General features: G+C 38.8%; 1 protein-coding gene across 2 annotated transcripts; it reads left to right on the top strand.

The window, feature by feature from the left end:
- LOC132049801 (non-specific lipid-transfer protein 2) lies at positions 1–27,571 on the top strand. 2 transcript variants are annotated; one of them, XM_059440735.1, is made up of 2 exons: positions 1–448; positions 27,332–27,571. In XM_059440735.1, exons 1-2 carry the CDS (start codon positions 114–116, stop codon positions 27,339–27,341), a joined length of 345 nt encoding a protein of 114 aa, XP_059296718.1. In that variant the 5' UTR covers positions 1–113; the 3' UTR covers positions 27,342–27,571. The 2 variants fall into 2 exon arrangements, with proteins under 2 accessions (XP_059296718.1, XP_059296717.1); XM_059440734.1 differs by lacking the exon at positions 27,332–27,571 and adding an exon at positions 712–945 and having other exon boundaries at positions 2–448.

Here is a 27,571-nt window from a genome sequence, read left to right as displayed (position 1 = left end):
AGGTCGCACTAGCTTTTGTACCCAACACTCGAGCAAATACATTTGCTGTACATCTTCCATACAGCTTCTCCACACTACTCTCTAGTATTTTATCTTTCTCAATTTTTGCAACAATGGAAATGGTCGGAAAGATTGCATGCTTTGTGGTTTTGTGCATGATGGTGGTTGCACCCCATGCAGAGGCACTAACCTGTGGCCAGGTTCAGTCTGGCTTGGCACCCTGCCTCCCTTACTTGCAGGGTCGCGGCCCTCTCGGAGGCTGTTGTGGCGGTGTTAAAGGTCTTTTGGGTGCTGCCAAGACCCCAGCAGACCGCAAGACAGCATGCACTTGCCTGAAATCAGCTGCTAATGCTATTAAGGGCATTGATGCAGGCAAAGCCGCTGGTCTCCCTGGCGCTTGTGGCGTTAACATCCCTTACAAGATCAGCCCCTCCACTGACTGTTCCAAGTACGTCATTTACCTTCATCTCTTTCTTGCTAGTACTAGTTTGAATTTATGATTAGATACGGTCAATGCAAAAAAAAAAAATTATAATTAACCTGCAACAATTCTTTTATAGTACTAAACATATGGTAATATGAAAAATAAAGTAATACAATAAGTAACATATTATAACCGGTTGAATCACTGATAATGTAAAAATGTTATAAATGTATACGTTTTTTTGTTTTCTTTATTTTTGTTAATGTTGGTTTCATATGTCAATGCAGAGTCCAGTAAGGCTGATCATATTTTGGTGGTAGCACAATCATGAGGAGAAGAATAAGATGGTTATTCGGTGTGATCCTGCTTATGTGGATCCATTTCTATATATGTTGTATCAGTCGTCGCTTTCTTTTGATTTTGTGTCTTTTCGGGTCATAGTTGAGTCTTGCCATGAAACTTCATGATTGGTTCTATTACATTAATATCCAATCTTGATAATACATCTATCTTATTTAGTATATGTCTATTCTTCGAGGATTCAATATATTCCCTCTCTCTGTTCTCTTTTTCTTTTTCCCTTTACAAACTTTTATCCATTGATATCCGTCTAAAAATATTTAGACAATCGGCCAGGCTATGCAAGTGCTTGCACTAAACTTAAGTTGGTAATCTTGAAGAAGAGGACAGTAACGTCGTTGGAATTTGAGAAATTACACCAAAGGTTATGGGTGTCAATAGTACATTTTGGAGGTTATTTTATAAAATTTATATCCTACCAATTTTTCGGTTATTTCATTTTATAGAATCAAAATTAGACTTTTCAAAACCGTCCTATCATGTCTGTTTCTTTTCGGTATAAGTACGGTTCGGTTAAGTTTTGATTTTTTTTTATTTTTTTTTTAAAAAGAACATCATGTTATAGTCACTAGTAAAATTTAAAGACGCAATATCGTACATACTTCTACAGGACTTTGACAAACACTCTCTAGATATTTTTACTGATTAAAAAGTGATGAATGAAGAAAACATGAAAGACGACAAGAATAGAGATTGATCCCACTATTTTACGGTAGTGTAAAATAATGTTAAGCAAAAACAAATATATTTTAGATCGCACGAGGGGGAAAAATCAATGAAGATGAGATTCAGAACTGAGACTACTAAGATTGATGATCCACCAAGAGAATTTAAAATCATACGAGAGGAAAAATATCTAATATTTTATAGCTTTCTATCCAAAATCGTTGGAATACCTTATAGCTTACTAGTTACTACTCGAGATGCTAGAACTAATTTAAGTTTAATAGGAGTAATATAATAGGCTTCAGAGTTGGAACTTTAGGTATTAATTATGTTGTCAGCTTGTAGTCATTTTCATCATCTCAAACCCAAGGCGAAAATTTTAATATTTTATTGTATGTAAATTTATAATATAAAATATATTTTACTTATATATACTTATTCGGTTCGGTATTTTTTTGGTTTATTTTTATAAAATTAAAAAACAACCTAATTATTCTGTACGATTATAAATTTATTTAAAAACCGTCAATTTTATTAAAAGAAATCAAAAAATCGGTTCGGTACGATATGATTCGGTCAGTTAAATCGGTTTTTTGAAAAATATTTACACCCCTAAAAGGTTGCATAAAACATACTTTGCCTAATGAGATATTCTTAAACAGAACCGTGATATGTACAGCACAAAAGAAACTACCGATGAGTGAGCATATATAGTTGTCGTAGATATATCATAAATGTACAGGAAAAAAATAATGAAGTATAGTAGAAATGATTGTAAAACGGAGAAAAAAGAGGGAAATTTATGCGATGATATTCTATTAGCAAACCGCAGCAAAGGGGATCATCAAAGAAGGTGATAATATATATATATATATATATATATATATATATATATAGATAGATAGATGACTATTGTGCATATATATATATGCCACAATCATTTAAACGCCATCATTGATACTATTATCGCATTGTCTGAGCTAATAGTCAAAATTAATATGCACAATAGTCATCTCTGAAAGAGTTGAATAGTGAGTGATTTTAGCATTTGCGATGGCCAGTTGGAAAGACTATATGTGTGTGTAATGTGTATGTTACATTATTAAGTATGTATACTTATCATATACAGTTGTTTAGCTAGTTCCATGAGTAAAATAATGAGTACTTTACAATATTATCTTATCACAAAATATTTAGGGCTCATTTGGTATGATGGATACGCAAAAATAATCTTAGGATAAAAATTTAGTGCCGTCTTATCCCACGTTTGGTTGGAATAAAAACTCGGGATAACTAATTTCGGGATTAGTTATCCCGGAATTATAGTGTTTTTTAATCCCACATTGAGGGTGGAATAACAATACTGAGATAACTAATCTCGGTATTAACTATCTTGAGATAACTTGTTTTCTAACCAAACGAGCCCTTACACTAAGCCCGTCAACCGGTTCGGGTTAACCGGTTCAAACCGGTAACCGGAACCGGTGGAACCGGTTTACCGGTTCCGGTCAACCGTTTAATATATATCTGTCCGGTTTCGATTTTTTTGGAACCAGAACCAGACCGGTTAAACCGGCTAAACCGGTCCAATTAAATTTTTTTTTTTAAATGTAGCCGTTGGGCTGGGTGTTGGACCGTTGGCCAACGATCCATTTGCAAAAATAGCCGTTGCCAAACGGCTCCAAACCCCCATTTTGCCCCCCCCCCCCCCCCCCCCCCCCCCCCAACCCCCCAAACTTTTTTTTTTTAACACTTTAACCCATCCCCCACCCCTATATAAACCCCTCTCCATTTCCATTTTAATCCACACCAATTCACTCTTCTCTTTCTCTCAATCTCTCAATTATAGTTACTTTGCAACAATTAGCCACTTTAAATTTCTCTCAATTAAATATTATAAAGTCTTATAATCTTATTATAGTTTCAATTATTAATTTTGCAATTATAATATTGTTGGTGACTTGGTGGAGTTGGTGATTTTACAACAATCCGAAGCAGCTTTGGTGGATTTGCAATTCTAGCCGCCTTCACTTTGTTGGAAATTAATCCGGCAATTTGGTACCTTCGTTCAAACTCTATCTTTATTTTTTGCAATTTAATTTACGCAATTTAGTTCTAGAAATTTAATTTGTTGCAATTTATTTTCTTGTGATTTATTTGAGTGTGATTTAAATTAATTCTATTTAATAATGGCGAAGAGATTTAGATGTGGTGCCGGTAGTAATGGTATTGTTAGGGTGAGTTTAATGAGGAAACATTTGTGGAAGAAACACCTAATTTAGGTATTGATGTTGGTTGAAATAATCCACTTTTAGATCATGAGACAATGCAACAACATTATACCAATACTTTTAATGAAATTGATGATGATAATGATGATGAAACACAAGCCCCCAAAAATCCCATAGGAGATACAGGTCCTGCACAATCACATACACAAGACAAACCGCCTAGAACTCGTAAGCCAACCGCTAAAATTTGAAATTTTATGACTAAGGATAAGGAAAGCCAAACAACTAAATGTAACATATGTAGACAAGTATTTGCTTTTAGGCAAGGAATTAGTGAGGATGGTGGAACGGGTACACTAAATAGTCATATGAGAAAGAAACATATGGAGGTTTGGGGAGAGAAAACGGGTTCAAATGTGGGGGGTATTCAAATGACGATAGACTCACGAACCAGTAAAATTTTTAAGTATGACAAGAAACAAGAGCGTGTAGAAATAGCTAAAATGGTAGCTTATGATTGTTTACCATTTTTCTTTCCTTCGGGTTTGGAGTTGTTACTTACATTCAACGTTGTTATAATCCGTTATTTGAGGGTATTCCTAGAAGTACTTGTAGAGCGGATGTTATAGATTTGTATAAAAAATATAGATTTTATTTGCGCCATGTATTTAATTCTTTAAATTGTAATGTTTCTCTTACAGCTGATTTGGGTCTTAGTCTTAACAAGTTATTTTTTTTTTGCTATTACATGTTATTGGATTGATGATAATTGGGTTATGCAAAAAAGAATTATAGCTTTTTTATATGATGAAGGGAAAGGTCGTCACGATGGAAAATTTTTAGCGGATTCAATGTCTACTATTATGAGATTTTTTAACATTTATAGAAAAATACTTTGTATTGCTTTAGATAATGCTTCTAATAATACAAAGGCGGTTGGTCTTTTCAAAGAGAATTAAACCCTCCGCTAAAAAATATTTTTCATGTGAGATCTAGTTGTCACATTTTAAACTTAATTGTTAAAGATGGTCTTGTGTGTTTTGAAGATTCTATTAAAAAAGTTGGAGATGCGGTTGCGTTTCTTTTTTGTAATGCTAATAGAGGAAGACTTAGAGATTTTAAGAATTCTTGTGTGGAAAATAACCTTAGACCTAAGAAAATTCAAGTAGAAATTGAGATTAGGTGGAACTACACTTACATTATGCTACTACAAGCATATGAGTATAGGATTCCCATACAACAAGTTCACAACAAATACAATATTAATAATGATGATTGGTTAAATTTTACAGATTGGGAAGATGTTAAGGAATGTGTTGAAATCTTAGAAATTTTTTATAATGCAACTCTTGCTTTTTCTAAACAATTCTATCCCACGGTAACCGAAATTTTAGCCTACTTAGCGGAAATAGCTAGAGTTTTATAAGAGTATAAAAATAAATCCGGTTATCAAGCGGCTATTTTTAATATGACAACAAAATTTAAGAAGTATTTTTTTCCCATCCCAACTTTATTTATATTGGGTTCTCTTTTAAATCCTTGTTTAAAAATGTCTTATACTAGAGCATTGGTTGGTCAAATTTATACATTTTTAGAAATTGAAGAGGGAGTTGAACTATCTTTAGCTGACGCCAAGCTCGCGATTGATGCCGAGTTTGAAAAAGTTTTTAGTCATTATTCTAATTTGGAAGAAAATGTTACACCTGTTGCTCCACGCCCTACTACTTCTCAAAGTAGCAAAAAGGGCTTGTCGGGTTTGTCGCATTTTAAAAGTTTTACATTCACATCCAACTCCTTCTCATAATGCAAACTTTGATGAATATCGCTTTTATTTGATGCAGCCAAATGTGGATATCAAGGAACTAGATGATTTGGACGTCTTAGCATGGTGGAAGAAATACAAGGCAAGTTATCCGATACTTTCAAGAATGGCTCGAGATATCCTTACGGTTCAAATATCAACCGTGGCTTCGGAGAGTGCATTTAGGCAAGAAAGACAACAAATTGGAGACCATAGACACTCATTATCCGGATTTAGCTTGCAAGTACTAGTGTGCATTCGCGATTGGATTAGATCGGAGCGACGCAACCAAAACTTAGAAGCGGTGGAAGGCGAAGAGGAAGAGATTGAAGATTTGATAGCAAGTGGAGCGGACCAAATGGAAGACTTTGAAGATATCTTCATGGCCGAATATGATATGGGGAAATTAACCAAATGATTAACAATTGGTAATTTTATTATTCTACTATTTCTTTGCAACTCATATATTATTTGCAAGTTAAAAAAAACTACAACTTGCAAATAAATGTTATCCAAGAATGAATAAAATATATGGCTCATTGAGCTTTCTTCTATTTACTTGTGTTCATATTTTTATATATTAAGTTAGGAATATACCTAAAATATACTAAGAATATACTTATAATATATATCTACTTAAATTAAAAACTAGAAAGTTATATACTTGAAAAATAACTAAAATATACTAAGAATATACTTATAATATAAATATACTTAATTTATAAAATACGAATTTATAAATTTAGAAAAAAATTAAGTTATAAATAACTTAAGTTATAATATATAAGTTATAAGTATACATATAATTTAAACATATATATATATATATATATATATATATATAGGTATATGTAGTATATTTTAGGCATATAACTTATATATATATATATATATATATATATATATATATATATATATATATATATATATATATATATATATGTATGTAACCTTAAGTTATATGTATATATATAACTATATATTATAACTTAATTTTTTATCTAAGTTTATAAATTCGTATATATATATATATATATAAGTATATTTATATTATAACTATATTCTTAGTATATTTTAGTTATTTATATAAATATGTATACATATATATATATATATATATATATATATATATATATATATATATATATATATATATATATATATATATATATATTTTAGGTATATGTAATATAACTTAAGTATATAACTTAATATATATATATATATATATATATATCGTATTGCCGTTAGTCGGTAAATATATAAACTTTACTTATAAACTTATATAACATATGTAAATATACCTATAATATACTATTAAATATATAATATATATATATATATATATATATATATATATATATATATATATATATTATAAAAAAAAGAAAAGGTTTTGGACATGTTAGAAATAGGACCGCTTTGTTAACCGGTTACCGGTCCGGTCCGGTTCAAACTGTTTAACAGGCTTACCTTACAGTCATTGTTTCCTAACTGATGTTATGGCTTCTGGGTCTAAGAAAGAGTTATTCAAATTTATTCTCAACATGAGCGCCCTTATACAATGGACAATAGTACAAAGTTCAGTTATCAATGACAAGTACAACAATGATTGTTTTACACAACAAAGTATTTGTGTACAGGAACTCTTTTTATGTACTAATATTAACACGTTATAATCTGATTAACCTAAATATTAAAATGCTCAATAAACTTAGTTAGACCAATTTCAAGAAATAAGTTATCAAAATTGCAATTTGTTTGTCAATCATTAAAACTATACGCATAACAACTGTAGTCATTCTTTAGACAACTTAGCAAAACAGGACAAAACCATCTCATGAATAATTTCAACAAATATCACGAAAAATCAGATTTCCCTAATTAAGAGTTGGAATATTATCTTTTACTTGAGCACATTTATCTCTCCTCTTCCTTCTTTTGGCATCACCTGAAAACATCACAAGTAAGCGACTAAACTGTCAAGTATTACTTTTCCGGTTTAAAATAAGTGTTCATTTAGTCCTTTTTATTTTGGTTTAAAATAAATGTTTACTTACAAAATATAAGAAATTAACTTTCTTTTCATTTTGCCTTATTTTACCAACTAGATAAGCAAGAGTCTTATTAATTAAGGGTAGTTTAGTCAAAATACTTAGAAATTAATGTTTTCTTAAGGGGTGTGAAAAATATTAAGTGGACACATATTTTGAACCGGGAAGTAATACTAATAATGATATTAGCTATCCAGATCAAGTGCAACATTCCAACAAGAATTTTATTTGCTTGTGAGTCCATGTATAAGTAGAACACTACTACCTTAGTAATTAGAACACTGCTCAGTTAATAAAAAATGGCCTTACTATAAGATCATATTGATTAACTTTCTCTTTGCAGAGTTAGGAGTTACAACGTGTTTGTATCTAAATGAATAACAATTTATATAATATTGAGCATGTTTGCTTAATGTCGAACATGTTGGCAAATTATTTGAATTTTTTTTTTTTTTTTTTTAAGTAAGCCACCTTCCTAGTGGGGGGTTAGGCCAATTAATGTTATCGAAAAGATCCCTGCACTTCTTTATGATTGAATTAAGTTGCCAAGGAACCTCGAAGACATCCTTTATGAATCCGCGACTTTTGTAGGATAAAAAAAAAGTTGAACCAAAATAATACAAAATAAAAAAAAAAAAAAAAAAAAAAAACATTTTTCCGATATTAAAATGCTCAATAAACTTAGTTAGACCAATTTCATCATTGCAAATAATTTTGTTATTCAAAATTAAGCAATTTGTTATATCAATCATTAAAACATTCGGTATTATACTAATCCAATTAATTATATATTCATGTAGTCATTCTTTTAACAACTTAGCAAAACAGGACAAAAAAACCATCTCATGAATAATTTCAACAAATATCACGAAAAATCAGATTTCCCTAATTAAGAGTTTGGTAATATTATCTTTTTTTTGGCACATTTATCTCTCCTCTTCCTTCTTTTAATGGCATCACCTGAAAACATCACAATATAGTAATTTTTCTCCGCGACTAATGTACTGTCAAGTATTACTTTTCCGGTTTAAAATAAGTGTTCACTTAGTTATTTTCCATATTTTGACCAACGTTTAAAAAACGTAAATGTTATATAGAACCTAATATTTTTTTCTACAAAATCATAGAATACATTAACTTTATCTCATTTTAGGGGTTCAAAAGGTGCCCGATAAGTTTTGTCTTATTTTTTTCCATACTTTGACTTAAGGCAATATTTTATATAAGCAAGAGTCTTATTAATTAAGGATAGTTTACTCAAAATACTTAGAAATTAATGTTTTCTTAAGGTGTGAAAAATACTAAGTGGACACTTATTTTGAACTTTGACCAAAGTAATACTAATAATGATATTAGCTACACCAGATCAAATGCAGCATTCCAACAAGAATTTTGAACCCCTTGACGATCCGCTTGTATCCTTGATGTATTGAGCCACATGTATCACCCTTAGTAAGTAGAACACTACTCCCTTAGTAATTAGAACACTGCTCAGCCATTAATTTCCTTACTATAAGATCATATTGCAATTAACTTTCTCTTGCAGAGTTAGGAGTTACAACGTGTTTGTATCTAAATGAATAACAATTTATATAATATTGAGCATGTTTGCTTAATGTCGAACATGTTGGCAAATTATTTGAATTTTTTTTTTTTTTTTTTTTGATTTTAAGTAAGCACATGAATATATAATTAATTGGATTAGTATAATACCTTATATGAACCTAATGGGGGTTAGGCCAATTGATGTTATCGAAAAGATCCCTGCACTTCTTGATGATTGAATTAAGTTGCCAGGGAACCTCGAAGACATCCTTTATGCTTGATAATGGGACCGTAGAGTCTGTTTCCAGTTCCAAGGAAGTTATGTCATTAAAAATACACCACTGGATGCCAAATAACATAGCTTTGCCTTCAGCTATGTTAGCAGATCCTCTTCCCAGATGAACAGAAAATGCCATGACCATTTTACCTTCCCAATCTTATGATGCCTCCTCCTCCACAAATCCCATTTCTGAAACTACCATCACTGTTGAGTTTAAAGTGATTGGCAGAAGGCTTGCACCATAAAAACACTTTTACACACTTTAGTCATCATGTGTTTATCATTCAAACTCAAAATCTCATCCCAAGGAAGATCATTTTTAAACATTAGAAAATGGATTTTGACTATCAGCAAAATTGTTTGAGAAATTTGATATAGGATCTTTGGAAGGTATGGTCTCTGATTACCATATTTGCTATTGCACCTCACCTTCCAAAGTTCCCAGATAATAATAATAGGTGAAATAATGAGGATAAAGTATATAACGGGGTTAAGTGAATTGCTGTTCCTCCAGCTATCAAACACAGTTGGAATAGACACCATAGGGCCTAATGCCAAAAGAGATAGCAAAGTGTTTCCAAACAGAAGAGGCAACATAACTTTAGGAAAAAAATATGATCAATATTTTCAGGTTGGGACACCCTACAACAAGTGCAATTGGGAGAACTTGATATGACAATATCATGAGAAGGGATTTTAAAGGTTTGTTACTATTGAAATAATTCTCTAGGACAGTGCAACTCAAGCTCAGCGATATCTGCTCATAAATAAACAATCTTACTATTTCTTTTCCCGTTATTTTCCAACAACATTTTCCGTTAATTTGCAACTGAACTCGGGCTTCAACTAGTTGATGCTAATGATGTCCATACGATCCGGTATTTTAAAGCTCATATGTACAACTTTGAAAGAATGAAAATGTAGAGATGAACTTAGGATAGATTCAAATAATTGAAATATATACATTTATATACTAATAAAATACGCCCATCCTAAACCTAAATACTAGATTCATCTCAGGAAAAAGCCATTCCCAAGAAGCTGCAAGGGGCACCTGTTCCAAAACAGGTTGCCCATGCTGCAACTCTGCAGGGAATTATGTCCCACATATAACAAAACATGTAGTCGACAGAAATTTTATAGGAAGAAGCATAAAAGTACACATGGAGTAATTTTTAGTTATATGGAGACCGGAGTATCACTTTGTTCGAGGGTATACACGTGGTTTATGAGCACACGTATCAAGATGATCAAATTGATGATATAATAAGCAAGAATTAGTAAAGAAAACTTGAAGAAAATGATTAAATGATAGTAAGAGCAAAGTAGCCTGAGTCCTGATGACGCCGCGGGCTTGAGCCTCTGAACAGGAATCCTGATTGAGCTAGACAGGCATAATGAAGAATGGAAAATCTAAAAACATTTCTAGGTATTTACAATGCTGAGTCGAATTCAGGATGTGTTACAATGAGCGTGAAGCTCTATTTATAGTTTTCATATATGAGAAACACGATCCACAAATCACACCCTCTTAATTACAAATATAAATGTGTGTAATAACGCGTAGTAATGCCCGGAGGAGATCCCGGGATCTTTCGTAACAGACGCCTTCTAGGCTTCCTTGCACATGATTGGCAATCTGACCCCAATCACGATTTCCTGGATTCTTGTAGCCTTCGTCTCCGGAGGCTACGAACCATTGACAGGGCATGCATACATGCTTGCCCGATGCCTGTCACATACTGACTCACGTCTGATCTGCCGCCAACTTTCATGTGTCAACATCTGAAACGACCACTTGGCTTTTCTGATTTTACCCAATACAGTCTTGTTACCCCCTCTAGACTATCTAAGTGAATGTATTCAACCTTTTAGTGTTGAGCTGACATAGTAAGTGTGTTTCGCTCTCTCAAAAAGGGTGAAAAAAAGAGAGTAAAAAATAAAGGTGAATAGGAATTCATTCTACAATTATTTTTTTAGTTTTATTTTTCATTGTTCTTTTCTTATTCTTGTTCTTTCTTTTACTTCTCATTTTCGGCCTCTTTAACCCCACAGGCCGAGGACCTTAGGAGCCGTTTGAACATGATTTCATCTCATGAGATGAAATCATGAGATGGAATCATGAGATGAAATCACGTTTTGGACATGCAATTTGAATTTCTTAAGTTGCAGTTTTTTTATAAACATAAAAACCCCACAAGTTGTGAGAACCATCAAATTTTCCCAATTCTTATACAATCTTACCAAATGAGTAAATTATAGTTCATAATAAAATTAATACACTACTAGAAGGCCTTTCTAAAAAAATACAACATTAATTTATCAAACTTTAGTTCAATAAAAAGGAAAATTTAATATGAATAGTAATGTAACTACTCTTTAATATAATCCTTCCACATGGTAAACATGATTGGTAAATATATTTTACCAACTTGCAGATTAATATTTAATACAAATGGTTGGTAAACATGATTGTTTAAATATATCTACCAACTTATGAGTCTTTTTTTACAAAATATAAATGTATGGGTCAAATTTTACATTTATATTTGTTGAAATCATGATTTCAATTCCCAAATCATGCCTTTTTGGATGATTTGGGATTTCATCTCATGAGATGAAATCAGACATGAAATCGCATGTCCAAACGCTGATTTCATCTTATGATATGAAATCGCATGTCCAAACGCCTACTTAGTTTCTACGGTGATTTAATATATTTTTATTTTTTATTCAAAATAAAATTTAGTTTTCATGTGTGAGCAGCATGGCATATTCATAGGCTGCTGTCCCAATTAATTTCTTCAGTTTCATCAGTCGACTATTAGATTGGCAGCATCTGTCTATTTTCATATTTGTCCTTTCATAGGACACCTCTTTCCTAGAAGAGTATTGTGTTATCTACATATTGGAGAATAGTATTCCACTCTGTACCATTTTGCAACGTCGTCCTTTGTGTTTTACTAAATACCAATACTAGCTAGGTTTGTACATGTTGCAATTAGTGAAGACGAAAATAATTAATATCCAGATAAGCATTGAAGACTCAGGTGGTTAAGTAGCAACATCTAATATATTACTCCTCCGTTCACTTTTACTTGTCTAGTTTAGACTTTGTACATCCTTTAAGAAATAATAGTTCATATGTATATTTTACAATAATACCATACTAATTGATGTTTAATTAATCTCAGATCTTGAGAAATGATTTGGGAAATAAGTAACTAACGTTAAGGTAAATTAAATTTTTTAAATGATATTTTTTTCTTTTTAATTTTCGTTGTTCTTTTCTTAATCTTTTTCTTTCTTTACTTTATTTTACTTCTCATTTTCGGCGTCTTTAAGGCCGAGGACCATCTCCGGTGATTTATATAAATTTTAATTTTATTCTAAAATAAATTTAGTTATCATATGTGAGCAGCATTCATAATCGTAGGCTTCTATCGCAATTAATGTATTCCGTTTCAGTCGACTATTAGATTAGCGGTATGTGTCCATTTCATATTTGTGCTTTCATAGGACACCTCTTTCCTAGAAGAGTACTGTATTACATTGATTACATGTTGGAGAATAGCACCTCAAATAGTATTCCACTTTGTACCAATTTGCAACGTCGTCCTTTGTATTTTACTAAGTACCAATACTAGCTAGGTTTGTACACGTTGCATTTAGTGAAGACGAAAATAATTAATGCCCAGATAAGCATTGAAGACTCAGGTGGTTAAGCACCAACATCCAGTTTACTACTATAACTATACATTTCATATAAAAAAGCAAGAGGAACAGATTTACCACTGTAATATATACATATATAATTCAAAAGTAGTTAAGTAAAATTAAGTTATCGCGATTAAAAAAAGAAATTAAAACAGAAAAAAAGGAAAAGCTTTCCGTTTTGGAATGAATGTTGGGACCATGGTAATTAAAGGTATCGCTTTCCATCACTGTGCCTAAATCCTAGCGGGCTTCATTAAAAGACCAACACGTAAGGATTAAATCTGACTTTATACCTAGCACACCTCCCTAATATACCATTGATTGAAAACATTGAATTTAACCCCAACTGCCAACTAATTCTTTCACTCAAGCAAATACATTAGCAGTATATCGTTCATACAAGTTCCTTTACTCCTTTCTAGTATCTTATCTTTCTCAATTTTTCCAACAATGGAAATGGTTGGAAAGATTGCATGCTTAGTGGTTTTGTGCATGGTGGTGGTTGCGCCCCATGCAGAAGCCTTGACCTGTGCCCAGGTTCAATCTAGCATGACACCCTGCCTCCCTTATCTGCAGAGACGTGGTCCTCTAGGAAGTTGTTGTGGCGGAGTTAAGGGTCTGTTGAGTGCTGCGAAGACCCCAGAAGACGTAAGACAGCATGCACTTGCTTGAAATTAGCTGCTACTGCTATTAAGGGAATTGATGCGGGCAAAGCATTACATGCTGAGAAGTAAGGTCTCCCGGTGCTTGTGGTGTCAACATCCCTCAAGACACACATCGGCCTCCAACAATTGTCCTCAGTTACAAAATTGTATACGGGTAAAATCAAGGATACAGGCACGCTCGGTTTTCCGTCGTTATGCTCGGTCACGATACGACCGTCTCACCGGGAACGAGGCATCGAGTTCGGGCCGGGATGAGGCGATAAAGGAAGGGCGATTGACTGCCATTAGCGCGAGACCGAAATATCCGTCCTCAACCGGATATTTCGGCGTCGATCTCGGCAATACAACTGTCACCAGATTTACTTGCTTTATTTAGAATTGTACTAGGGTTGAAACTCCTCTACTATATAAAGAGGAGGTTATCATTCATGAAAGGGGTTGGCAATAGCAAGGAGAGAAATAGTTTACATCAACAATCATAAGAATCTTATTAAATCCGTTCCCATCTGTTCTTAAGTTCATTTTTATTATACCTCGTGAGAGTTCGTAACAAAAGGGTATCGACCTCGGTTTCTATACCCGAGGCCATACGTACTTAACAGTTGGTTAGATCATTAGCGTTTCTTTGTTCATTTATTGACATATCTCGCTATTTAATCTTGAATTGAATTTAGCCACATATCTTTGGCATCACGTACAAATTTAATTGTTCTCCGTTTTAAGGATAAACAGTTTGGCGCCCACCGTTAGATAAGTGGCGGTTCAATACAACACCGTTCGAGGCTCACACTCGATATTTTTTTACACTTGTTCGGATCATCGGTGGGGCAACGTGGAACCAAGCCATCGGTGAGAATAACGGGGGAAATCAACAACGCACCCCCATGACTCCAATCACCAATTAGACATGGCCATCGCTCGGTTGCGAGGTCCAAAATTTAATTGTTCCGACATGAGATCAAGAGATAGCGCAATTGCAAAATCGGGGTCAGGCACCCGATATTGCCCCATCAGAACAGACCCGGGATACGGAGGAAAGACATGCCTCACGGGGTAACGAGAACCACCCCGGACAAAGTACCGAATTGATAAGAATGCTCGAAGAATTGACCAAACGGGTCGAATCCGGTGAAAAGAAGATAGAGGCGAACGATAAGAAGGTGGAGAACTACAATTCGAGGGTCGATCAGATCCCGGGGGCTCCGCCAGTGTTGAAGGGACCGGATTCGAAAAAGTTTGTTCAAATGCCGTTTCCGCCAAGTGCGGCACCGATGAAAATCCCCAAGAGATTTCGCATGCCCGATATCCCGAAGTACAATGGGACAACGGACCCAAATGAGCATGTGACTGCGTATACGTGCGCTATTAAGGGCAATGATCTCGCCGATGACGAAAGGGAATCAGTGCTACTTAAGAAATTCGGGGAAACTCTGTCAAAGGGGCTATGATTTGGTATCATAACTTGCCCGAGCACTCGATTGATTCATTTGCCATGCTCGCTGATGCTTTCGTTAAGGCCCATGCCGGGGCCATCAAGGTCGAAACTCGAAAATCGGACTTGTTCAACGTTAAGCAACGAGATGACGAGACCCTCCGCGAGTTTGTGGCTCGATTTCAAATGGAGCGCATGGACTTACCTCCAGTTACTGACGATTGGGCCGTTCAGGCTTTCACCCAAGGGCTCAACTCGAGGAGCTCGATCACATCTATGGAACTAAAACAAAACTTGATAGAATACCCGGCAATCGCCTGGGCTGATGTGCACAACAGGTATCAGTCGAAGATCAGGGTCGAAGACGATAAGATTCTGAGGGCCGCTTCAGTATCATGGCATTCCAGTAAAGGAGGTGATCGATCAAGAAGAGTGATAGATCGAGATTCCAGATCGTCATATGACAAATACCAGCCTTACCCGCTCGATCGAAGGGGGAACGGGCGTAACAGCGAATCGGGCAAGAATGATAGGAGAAACGATCAAAGAAATGATCGAGGCCAAAATAACCGTGGTTTGGTAAACAGAAATGTTGTCGATAGAGCTCCGGGAAACAGAGAAACTCCAAGGTTATCCGAGTACAACTTTTGCATCGATGTAGCAACCTTAGCGGCAGCCGTTATCCGAAACAAAGAAACAAGGCATCCGAGGCCAATCCAATCCGACCCGGAGAAGCGGGATAAAAGTCTTATTTGTAAGTATCATCATACTCACGGCCATCGAACCGAGGATTATCGACAGCTGAGAGAGGAGGTCGCCCGTCTGTTCAATTTGGGGCATCTTCGAGAATTCCTAAGTGAACGAGCAAAAATCCAAACCTGGATTCCAACAAGCAGGATAGGCCGGAAGAGCCCTAGCAGGTGATACACATGATCATGGGAGGAACTGACGTTCCCATTGGACAAGTTATGAAGCGCACAAAAATTTTCATAACGAGGGAAAAGCGTATTCGAAACGATGACCCCGATGGCCCCATCACGTTCGATGACGACATAGAAGGCATCGCCCAGCCGCATAATGACGCACTGGTAATATCTGTCCTTGTCAATGAGTTTAGAATTAAACGTGTGCAGATTGATCCAGGTAGCTCGGCTAATATCATCCGATGGAGAGTCATCGAACAGCTGGGACTACTAGATCAGATCGTGCCGGCTATACGGGTCCTCAATGGATTCAACATGGCATGCGAAACGACGAAGGGTGAGATCACTATACCGATCAGTATGGCAGGAACTACGCAGCAGACGAAATTTTATGTGACAGAGGGAGATATGGGATACAATGCATTGCTGGGCAGACCGTGGATTCACCTCGTAAGAGCGGTTCCCTCGACTATGCATCAGGTATTGAAATTCCCGACTCCAGAAGGTATCAAAACCGTCCGTGGTGAACAGCAGGCCGCAAAAGAAATGTTCGCGGTTGAAGAATCTGTTAAGAATATAAAGGCGCCAGATCGGAGTGAAGGGAAGAATGCCAAATAGCAATCACAGATCCCGATCCCGAAAGCTTTGGAAGATCGGAACGAAGACACGCTAGACGAAGAGTTAAAATTTGAAATACCGAGAACCTTTGTGGTGCCCGATGATTCTGACGCCACTAAGTCCACCGTTGAAGAACTCGAGCAAGTCACACTGTTCGTCCATCTACCAGAAAAGAAGGTATACCTGGGCACGGGGTTAACCCCCGAGCTCAGGAAAGAATTTATTGAGTTTCTTAAAATTAACTCAGATTGCTTTGCTTGGTCCCATTTAGACATGACAGGTATTCCACCGGACGTGACAACACACAAGTTGAGCTTGGATCCAAGTTTTCCCTCGGTCAAACAAAAGCGAAGGCCACAACCCGAGGTGAAACATGCATTCGTCAAGGACGAGGTAACCAAGCTCCTTAATATAGGGTCCATTCGAGAGGTAAAATACCCAGATTGGTTAGCTAACGTTGTAGTAGTGCCTAAAAAGGGGAATAAGTTTAGAATGTGCGTAGATTATAAAGATTTAAACAAAGCCTGCGCGAAGGATTCCTTTCCTTTACGCAGCATCGTTCGCATGATCGACGCTACCGCGGGTCACGACACGCTGAGTTTCCTCGATTCATATTCCGGGTACCACTAAATACAAATGGACCCGGAGGATCGAGAAAAAACATCCTTTATAACTAGGTTTGGCACATATTGTTATAATGTAATGCCTTTCGGCTTAAAAAATACCGGTGCCACCTATCAGCGTTTAGTTAACCGAATGTTTGAACACCAAATAGGGAGATCCATGGAAGTTTATATAGATGGCATGGTCGTTAAGTCCCTGCGAGCAGAGGACCATTTGAAATTTTTGCAGGAAACTTTCAGCATATTAAGAAAGTACAACATGAAGCTGAACCCGAAAAAATGTGCCTTCGAAGTCGGATCGGGCAAGTTTCTCGGATTCATGGTATCAAATCGGGGAATTGAAATCAACCCAGATAAGATAAAGGTAATCGAAGATATCACCATGATAAACGACATTAAAGGGGTACAGAGATTAACGGGACGGATAGCTGCCCTGAGCCGATTCATCTCCAGATCCTCGGATAAGAGTCACCGTTTCTTCTCGTTGCTCAAGAAAAAGACTGACTTTGCATGGACCCCCGAATGTCAGACGGCCTTGGCAGAACTCAAAAGATACTTATCAAGTCCACCTCTACTCCACACACCAAAAGCGAACGAGCAGTTGTATCTATACCTGGCGGTGTCCGAGATAGCGGTGAGCGGTGTCCTGGTTCAAGAGGAGAAAGGTATGCAATACTCGATTTACTATGTAAGTAGAACCCTCGGTGACGCCGAAACCAGGTACTCACATCTGAAAAAACTCGCTTTGGCTTTATTAAGTGCATCTAGAAAATTAAAACCTTACTTTTAGTGTCATCCCATATGCGTCGTAACGTCGTACCCCCTAAGAAACTTCATGCATAAACCCGAACTCTCAGGCCGACTAGCAAAGTGGGTTGTGGAGATTAGCGTGTATGATATTGAATACAAACCCCGAACTGCAATCAAATCCCAAATATTGGCGGATTTCGTGGCCGATTTTGCACCGGCCATGATCCCCGAGGTCGACAAGGAGATGCTTCTTGCCTCGGGGACTAGCACGGGAGTCTGGACCCTTTACACGGATGGTGCGTCTAATGTGAAAGGGTCCGGGTTAGGGATCGTTCTCAAACCTCCCTCAGGTGACATAATAAGACAATCTATTAGGTCTGCTAATTTAACTAACAACGAAGCCGAGTATGAGGCTATTATTGCAGGTTTAGAACTGGCTAAAAGCTTAGGAGCCGAGATCATAGAGGCCAGGTGCGATTCTCTCTTGGTGGTCAACCAAACGAACGGAACCTTCAAAATCAAAGATGACAGAATGCGGAGATATCAAGAGAAGTTGCAGGTTGTCCTTCGCCGCTTCAAGGAGTGAACTTCGGAACACGTACCCCGAGATCAAAATAATGAAGCGGATGCCCTGGAAAATCTGGGATCCTCGGTCGAATCAGAAGGGTTCGCCTCTGGAGCTGTGGTACAGTTGACAAAATAAGTCATAGAGACCGGCCACGCCGAGATAAACTCGACCAGCCTCACTTGGGTGTGGAGGAACAAATACATAGACTATCTCCAAACAGGAAAACAACCATTCGATGCCAAGGAATCAAGGGCCCTCCGAACCAAGGCGGCTAGATTTTGTTTGGTCGATGGCCAGTTGTACCGAAGGTCATTCCATGGCCCCTTAGCGAGATGCCTAGGACCAGGGAAAACCGACTATGTTCTGAGGAAAGTTCACGAGGGCACTTTTGGAAACCATTCGGGAGCCGATTCATTGGTCCGCAAGTTGATCAGAGCAGGATACTACTGGAACGAGATGGAGGAGGACGCCAAAACCTTCGTTCGAAAATGTAACGAATGCCAAAGGCACGCCCCGTCAATACATCAACCCGGGGAAGAGCTCCATCCGGTCCTCTCCCGCGGCCATTCATGAAATGGAGCATGGATATAGTGGGACCTTTGCCATGGGCTCCAGGTAAGGCGCATTTTATTTTACTCATTATTGATTATTTCTCTAAGTGGGTTGAAGCACAGACGCTCGAGAAGGTCAAGGAAAAAAGGTCATTTACTTCATTTACGACCATATAATATCGATTCGGGGTACCGGCGGAGATCGCGTGTGATAACGGGAAACAGATCATAGGTAGCAAGGTCAGCAAGTTTTTCGAAAAATACAAAATCAAGAAAATCTTATCAACCCCGTATCATCCGAGCGCGAATGGTCAAGCCGAGTCTACCAATAAAACCATATTGCATAATTTAAAGAAGAGACTGGCCGGTTCTAAGCACCGATGGAAGGAGGTTCTGCCCGAGGTTTTATGGGCCTACCGCACAACGGTAAGATCAAGCACCGGGGAGACTCCATTTTCCCTTGTATATGGAGCCGAGGCCCTGATACCCGTCGAGGTTAGTGAGCCAAGCTTAAGATTCCGTTATGCCACTGAGAACTCGAACCATGAAGCAATGTCCGTCAATCTGGATCTCGTGGACGAAAGAAGGGAAGCTGCTCATATCCGAATAGCCGCACAAAAACAGAGGATGCAAAGGTATTATAATCGGAGGACCAACCTCAGACATTTTCAGATTGGGGACTTGGTACTGAGGAAGGTCACACTTCATACGAAGAACCCTCACGAAGGGAAACTAGCCCCGAATTGGGAAGGACCGTACCGAGTCACTGGAATAACCGGAAAAGGTTCTTATCAGCTCGAGAATGAAGACGGACAACGGTGAAAAACAAGCTCGGAATGTAGCACACCTAAAACGATATTACTGTTAAAGGTACGAATAACTTTTCTTTTGCTTTCTTCTCTCTCGATCTAACCATGCAGGGATACAGCCCGAGGGACAACGAAACAGCACAGCGGATACTCGAAAGTCATAGACTTAGGGCCCGAAAGCACGTGCTGCACTCTTTTTTCCTTCGACCGTTTTGTCCCGAAGTGGGTTTTCGGCAAGGTTTTTAATGAGGCAGCACTGAATAGCGTGCTACACATGTAGAGCATATCGATCAAAGATCGGAGACCGGGACCGACATACGGGTTAATAGTACCCGAGCCCTTATACTTCGGACTCGAATACTAGGGGACTATTATACCATGAGTTCAATGATAACTATGTAAAAGCCAAGGCCTGAACGATAGGATCAGATGTAAGGACCAAACGATCGATTGAATCGTGTCCACTTTGTTTGTTCTTGTCGTGGCAACAATTGCGAATGCATCTCTGGCAGGTTTTTTCAATAAAAAACTTACTTCGATTAAAAGGATCCGATGTTGCCAAATATCGAAAAACTATGGCATAACAGTTAAAGACTACGGTCTAAACTATGGCGTAAACAGTTAAAGACTACGGTCGTTAAAGACTACGATCTAAACTATGGCGTAAACAGTTAAAGACTACGGTCTGAAAAACATATGCAAGCTCGAAAGCTGCGACCTAAAACGGTTAAAGACCACGGTCTAAAAACGCAAAATTGTCATGATCGGATCTGTCTTGCAAATTATGAATAAAGCAACGACTAATGACAACACGGACTAAAACCCAATCATAGGCCGTTACCATTTGAATTTTATCCTGGCCGAAACAATATAGCAAATTATAATGAAGGCACAAACCGAACAAACATTGAACCGAGGAGTACTTTGCAAATATCAAATACAAATTTTGATTCATACATACATAGAGTAGATTTACAAAGTCTCGGAATAGTGGCCTCAAAACAAAGGTGTAAAAACAAAAGAAGGGACACAAGGCCCCGAACCTAATCTTCATCTGACCCCTTGGCCTCTTCATCGGCTAACTCGAGGTCGATATCCGAATCCTCAGGGTCGAACGCAGCCTTTGCTTCCGCTTCAAGCTTCTTGGCTTCCTCGATCAGATCTGATAAGTCCACACCAGTGGCTTGAACTTCTTCGAGGGTCTTTCTTCGGGACAAACACCGCTCGTACTCAGCTCTAAGATTACTGGCCTTTTCGGCAGCATTCACATCGGCCTTGTACTGCTTTAACATGTCGTCATAACTCGAGATCTGGTCAAGAGCCTTTCCATGCTCAGTTTGCAGATCGGTGATGACCCGGTTCAATCGATCCCGTTCCACTTCGGCCGCAGCAAGTGATGAGCTAAGGCTATTCATTTGTTCCACCGATGCTCAAAGCTGCTCCCTAAAAACATCACATTCGGCCATAGCGCCGATGGTCATTTCGTGGAGGACATCAAACTCGGGCTTGATCCCATCAAGCTCTGCCCGAAGTTGATCAATTTGGCTAACATAAGCCCGAGCCTGAGAAGCAAGGGCATTAACATCGGCTATTAAAGATTTATTGTAAACTTCGAAAGCCCTTACCTTCTCTGCCAACTGGTCACGTTCTCGTTTAGCCTCGGCGGCCTCGTTTCGAGCCGGCCAAATCGATTTAAGGATAGAAAGATCGAGGGAGAGACTTGATATATTGCAACTTCTCGCTCATATAGATTCATGAGCTCGTCCACGTCCTGACTCTTACTTTTGAGCTCCTCCTTGAGTCGGCCCACTTCATGCCTAAGCGGTCGAAGCTTGCATGGTGAAGCACGGAGGCCTATAAGGGAAAAATAAACGGTTATTAAAATGAGGCATGAAATTAAAAGCTGAGTAAAAAGAACATAAGGACGAGATTTACCCGATTCAATGCCTGCTGAGCCTCGTTGAAAAGGCACCATTCGCTAACTTCGGCCATTTTCTTACGGTCCTCTTGGGACACGAGAGGGTACAGATAGCTGGACACCCCAATAAGACCCGATAACATGTTTATATCGACCGGCACCTTAAAAGTGATTAGCCTCTTCCGATTCGGGTCGATACTAGGGGCGGGAAATGATTTCTCTAACACCGAGACCGAAATTAACCCCGAAACGGTCGGCTCGGGGATGGGCAAATGCTCGAAACCCGACATATCCGGAGCGGGTATTTCATAATTCCCATGACCGGCTGCCTTTTGCTCGGTCACCCTGCCTTTGGCTTTTTCGTCATCGGTGGGAATATCCACCAATGGCGGCGGAGAATCCTGTATGCAAATTATCATTTCAGATGAGGCCACAGCTTGTATCGGAAGGACGAAACCAATACCGTACAAAGGCGGAATAGTAGGTACCTTAGAGCCTGATACCGATGAAGTTGCCTTCGATCCAGCGGCTACGGCTGGCAGTTTTTCAGTACTTAGAGTAGAAGTGTGATCGGAGGCCCCGACCTTCGACCTAATGATCCCTGCGTCCGTCGACCTCGAGATACCACTCAACTCAGCCAAAATTCGACTTGAACTTTCCACCAAAGGTGGAGTAATTGCAACAGAACCGGTTAAATCATGCTCGAGGAGCTCGTCAATAAGACGATGCCCACCCAACGCGTAATCATCGTCGTCAGAATGGTCCAATAATTGACCAACAACCTCAGCATCCAAAGCACGGGCCGAGATATCTTCCGACGAGGTCTCTTGAGTGACGACCCTCAATCTTTTCCTAGCCTGGGAAGGAGCTCGAGATGATTCAGAGGATTTTCTTTTCCTCCTTTCAACTAGGTCTCCCTGATTGGGAGCTTCGATATCCTGCTCGTTAGCAGAGGTCTCGGCAGTTTCCTGGCCCCGAATTCTGGTGACCTTTGACAAACCTGTGAAGCAAAAAGAAGATCAATCATTACCTAACTAACGTGGCATATTGCACAGAGTAGAAAGGACGACACTCTAAAAGGAAGACTTACCATGGGTCCTGGCCTCCCAATGGGACCGGAATAAACGCCTCCAGGTACGTTCGGCAAAAGTAAATTGGGAACATATTTTCCCAATCCACTGGTCGAGGTTAGGAACCGCACCAAGGGTTCGGATAAGCGCTGTATACACACGGACAAATAAAAAGTTCAGTATCGGTGCAGGCACGCGGCCGAATTGCATCGACGTAAAGTTACTTACGTTTTGGGTTCTATTTCTCGGGAAAAGGCAATTTGTCGGCGGGAATCGGATCCGTTGTCGATTCGACAAACCATGCCACCCGCCTCGGTCTCTATCTTCGTCCGGAGGCGGAGAAGGGCGCTTTTCCGGCTCGTTTTGAAGTTTTATCATTCCCCCTCCGAAGACACGGGGGCTATATAGTCGAAGAAGGTGGTGCACTGTGAACGGAATGTTCACATTTGTAGCAAAATAACGGAGGAGCATAATGATCCTCCAAAATAATGGGTGAATTTGGCCGAGGGTGATCTCGTACCGCTTGCAGAAATCGACCACCACAGGGTGGAGTGTGGTGAATGTGAAAGGGTAAGTATAAACACTTAAGTGCCCTTCCACGTAGGTCCATATGGCTTCATCCTGGTCGGGAATAACGACCTCCTTACCTTTCCAACCACAATCTTCCTTTACTTGTTCAAGTTTATTCGGGGGTATCGTGCAGAGATAGGCTGATATTTCGACACCTTGATCCGTCTGTTGAGAAGGTTTCTCGACTTTGAAGTCCCGTATGGTCGAACAGTCTTGAGGAACGAAGTCAGTCAGCAGTGGCTCTGATTTAGGAGCCGAAGACGTCTCACCGGCCTTAGCCTTTGAAGATTTACTCGTCATTTTGAAAGTATGAAGATAAGAAGGTTTTAAATGAAGGTTTGAAGATTGAACAGGAAATTAAGATGAAGATATAAAGATATGAAGGTATGAAGGTTTGAAGATATGAAGATCAACGTATTCAGAACACACAAAGGTAAAAATTCCCTTTGGTAAAAGTCAAAAAGTGAAAAAAGAAGGGGAAAACTTGCTTTTATAGAGTGGGACCGAGACGCTTTACCTTCCGCAACCGTCTCCAGAGCCAATGGGGCTTCGACACGTGTCAATGTCAGACGGATGTGATGGATCTGACCTTGATCCTATCTAATCATGGGAAGCGTACGCGAGAAGGAACCGGGGCATCCACTCAACCAACAGATCGTGCCTAAACGGGTCTACCTTCCAAAGAGGCCTAGATCGGGACCTCGAACGAACACCTCCATGATCGAGTAAAGCTTCCGAATATGTCGTAAAGGATGTTGTTTCGAACCAGTCATGGCCGAGTTCAACAATAAGATGCTCGATTATGGTGGCCGGTAGCAAAACATGTCGGGTTTTTTCGGATTATGGAATAAGTGATTACTGATCGAATATAACAAGGGCATATACGAAGGTTTGGGTACAAACAATACACATGGAATGCTCAATAAAGTCCAATAACAACCAATTTGCAAGATTCCATTAAAGATTTTTTCCATTTCATAAAATTCCGACTATGCCGGATACATCAGTACATCAGAAAAAGTAGAAGAAACCCTACTCTACGACCAGTAATTGGAAAATAAAAATAAGGCAGCCACACCCTTACTCAACCTAACAAGTCGGAGGATGAGATCTTCGAGTCTGTCCACGGGATGCAGCAATGGCGGCTGATACCGATTAGATGTCCCCGTGACTTGCACCAGAGGTGGACGACCCGAGGATATCCAATCCCGATAAATCTTCCTCATCGAGCACAATCACTGGTGTAGTTTCACCCGAAGGCATTTCCCGACGGGTCCCCATAATATGGCGAGTTCAAACTCGAGATCCAACCCCCGAATGCACAATGGGAAAACTTCCAGCCTCCCTGCGTCTAGGTGGCGTCGATGGAGCGGGTGTTCTTATTCCCCGAACTATGTCCTCGGCTACCAATTTTTCTTTGGAAGCTCTCCTCGTCCGAAGTCTTGGAAACCAAAGGTATTGAGTTAAGATATAATACAAGGAACTAGGGATCGAAACGATCAGATTAAGAAGTTACCATGGTCTTTGCCTTTCCACCCTTCAGGTGCCATTCTTCTCTAAGATCGGCCTAAGCTACGAGAAGCCCAGAGAAGGGCAATCACCCATTCAAAAATAGCAGTTTCGAGCGTGGGCTCAACTGGATCCGGTGAAGTGTTCCACACTTCGAGAAAATTGACAGACGATGGACGGTGAAGTTGAACCATGCGTATCATCACGAACCGGTTAAGCCATCCTCGATCATAATCATCTTCAGGGTCGATTAGGCTTTGGCTTCCCCTGGGAAGCAACTGAACAATTTCCTCTCGGATCACCCGAGGTATATATAAATGAAGCAAATGATCGAGGGTAAAAGCGACTCCGGCCGCATTGGCCAACTTCTCAATACAGAACACGAGCCTCCAAATTTGCGGGGCGATCTGCCCGATACATATTCGATATCGACGGCAGAAGTCCTCGATTATTCTATGAACAGGGAGGGTGAACCCTATGGCAAAGGGATAAGTGTATGATAACGAGTAACCGGCAACGTGATGATTTATTTTCACACCCTCCCCAACGGGGAGAAGGTCGACGTCTGCGCCTAGATGGCAATCTTCCCTGACCGTAGTAATGGCGCTATCACCGATACAAGATTCGAAATCTTCCACCGGGTCAAGATGGTGAAGGACTTTGCAGTCATTCGTATAAATAAAACTCGACAGAATAATACCAGCAGCAATAAATTCTAACTCCCTATCAGAGCCAGCGGCCCCAGTCGATGGCATGAACGAATGCTGATCTTCACCCTGAGTCAATAACGGTACGTAATCCATGATCGTGGAAGGTCCTCCTTAACAAAAAGTATTCACACCCTGGAACAAGAAGATTGAAGATCCGAAGAGTATTATGGGCTCAATGCAGGAATATCAGTTGGTTTTGAGATGGAACAAAGTGAGATTGGAGGAAATGCAGATGCACGGAAAATAAAGAAGACATGGGCTTCATATAGAAAGAGATTCAAGAGATTTTGTAGCGTATCAAGGATTCTGATACAAGGAGGATTCCCCAAAAAGATTTGGCGGCTGGGTAATAATGACCTAGCATCGGGCAGAGTAAGATTTGACTTAAGGCGGCTGCTCAGCTTATTTGGGTCCATTCCCCGTCGTCAGTAATTATATCTCGGGAAATGGGGGGACTATCTGTATACGGGTAAAATCGGGGACACAGGCACACTCGATTTCTCGTTGTTATGCTCGGTCACGATATGACCGTCACCGGGAATGAGGCTTCGAGTTCGGGCCGGGATGAGGCGATAAAGGAAGGGCAATTAACTGCCATTAGCGTGAGACCGAAATATCCGTCCTCAACCGGATATTTCGGCGTCGATCTCGGTAATACAGCTGTGACCAGATTTACTTGCTTTATTTAGAATTGTACTAGGGTTGAAACTCCTCTGCTATATAACGGGGAGGTTATCATTCATGAAAGGGGTTGACAATAGCAAGGCGAGAAATAGTTTACATCAACAATCATAAGAATTTTATTAAATTCGTTCCCATCTGTTCTTAAGTTCATTTTTATTATACCTCGTGAGAGTTCGTAACAAAAGGGTATCGACCTCGGTTTCTATACCCGAGGTCATACGTACTTAACAGTTGGTTAGATCTGTTTCTCTGTTCGTTTATTGACATATCTCGCTATTTAATCTTGAATTGAATTTAGCCACACATCTTTGGCATCACGTACAAATTTAATTGTTCTCCGTTTTAAGGATAAACATGCTCCAAAAACGTTAATTATTCACTTGGCTTGCTTCCCGCTAGATCTAAGTTTTGTGCACTAATAGTATGAAATCTCTTTAATTATAAGTTTTATAACATCTCAGAGTATATAACTTAAATTTAATGTGAGATCTAATACATAAGTTCAATTTAATGTGAGATAATACGCCCATAAAGTAAGAAAATAGTATATTATTATTGTATTTTAACATGTCGCAGAAACAAATTAAAAGATATATCTGTCTCATTCTTACATTACTTAAAAGTTCGCTAACATAATTATTTTGTGATTTATAATGACAGATTTGTGCTACATATAGCTACTATATTTGATATCATCTAGCTTGTTACAAAATGATGTGCAAATAACATAATGAAGTTAATTACACCAACAGTAGCGACTTAGAAACTTCATGTGCTACTTAGAAACTTCATGTGTCTATGCTCTCTATGTGAGAAGATTATTGATTAATGTTGATTTGACGTGGCAATGCAGGGTCCAGTAAGGCTGATCATAATTTGGTAGTGTGGTGCAACCATGAGGAGAAGAATAAGGATGGATGGAGTGTGATCCTGCTTATGGATCCATTTCTATGTTGTATCTGTCGTCTCTTTCTTTTTATTCGTGTCTTTTGGAGTCATAGTCTAAGTCTTGTAATGAACCTTGGCGGTTGGTTGTATTACAACCCAATCTTCATATTAATAGTAATACATATTCTACTATCTTATTTAGTTC

This window comes from Lycium ferocissimum, chromosome 3 (genome assembly GCF_029784015.1).
Source record: "Lycium ferocissimum isolate CSIRO_LF1 chromosome 3, AGI_CSIRO_Lferr_CH_V1, whole genome shotgun sequence".
NCBI lineage: Eukaryota > Viridiplantae > Streptophyta > Magnoliopsida > Solanales > Solanaceae > Lycium > Lycium ferocissimum.
Note: the sequence above shows the minus strand (reverse complement) of the source record. Positions and strands in the feature narration are given on the sequence as shown.

Coding starts and splice junctions, on each gene's coding strand:
- LOC132049801 (XM_059440735.1), top strand. CDS start 114: ATGGAAATGGTCGGAAAGATTGCATGCTTTGTGGTTTTGTGCATGATG.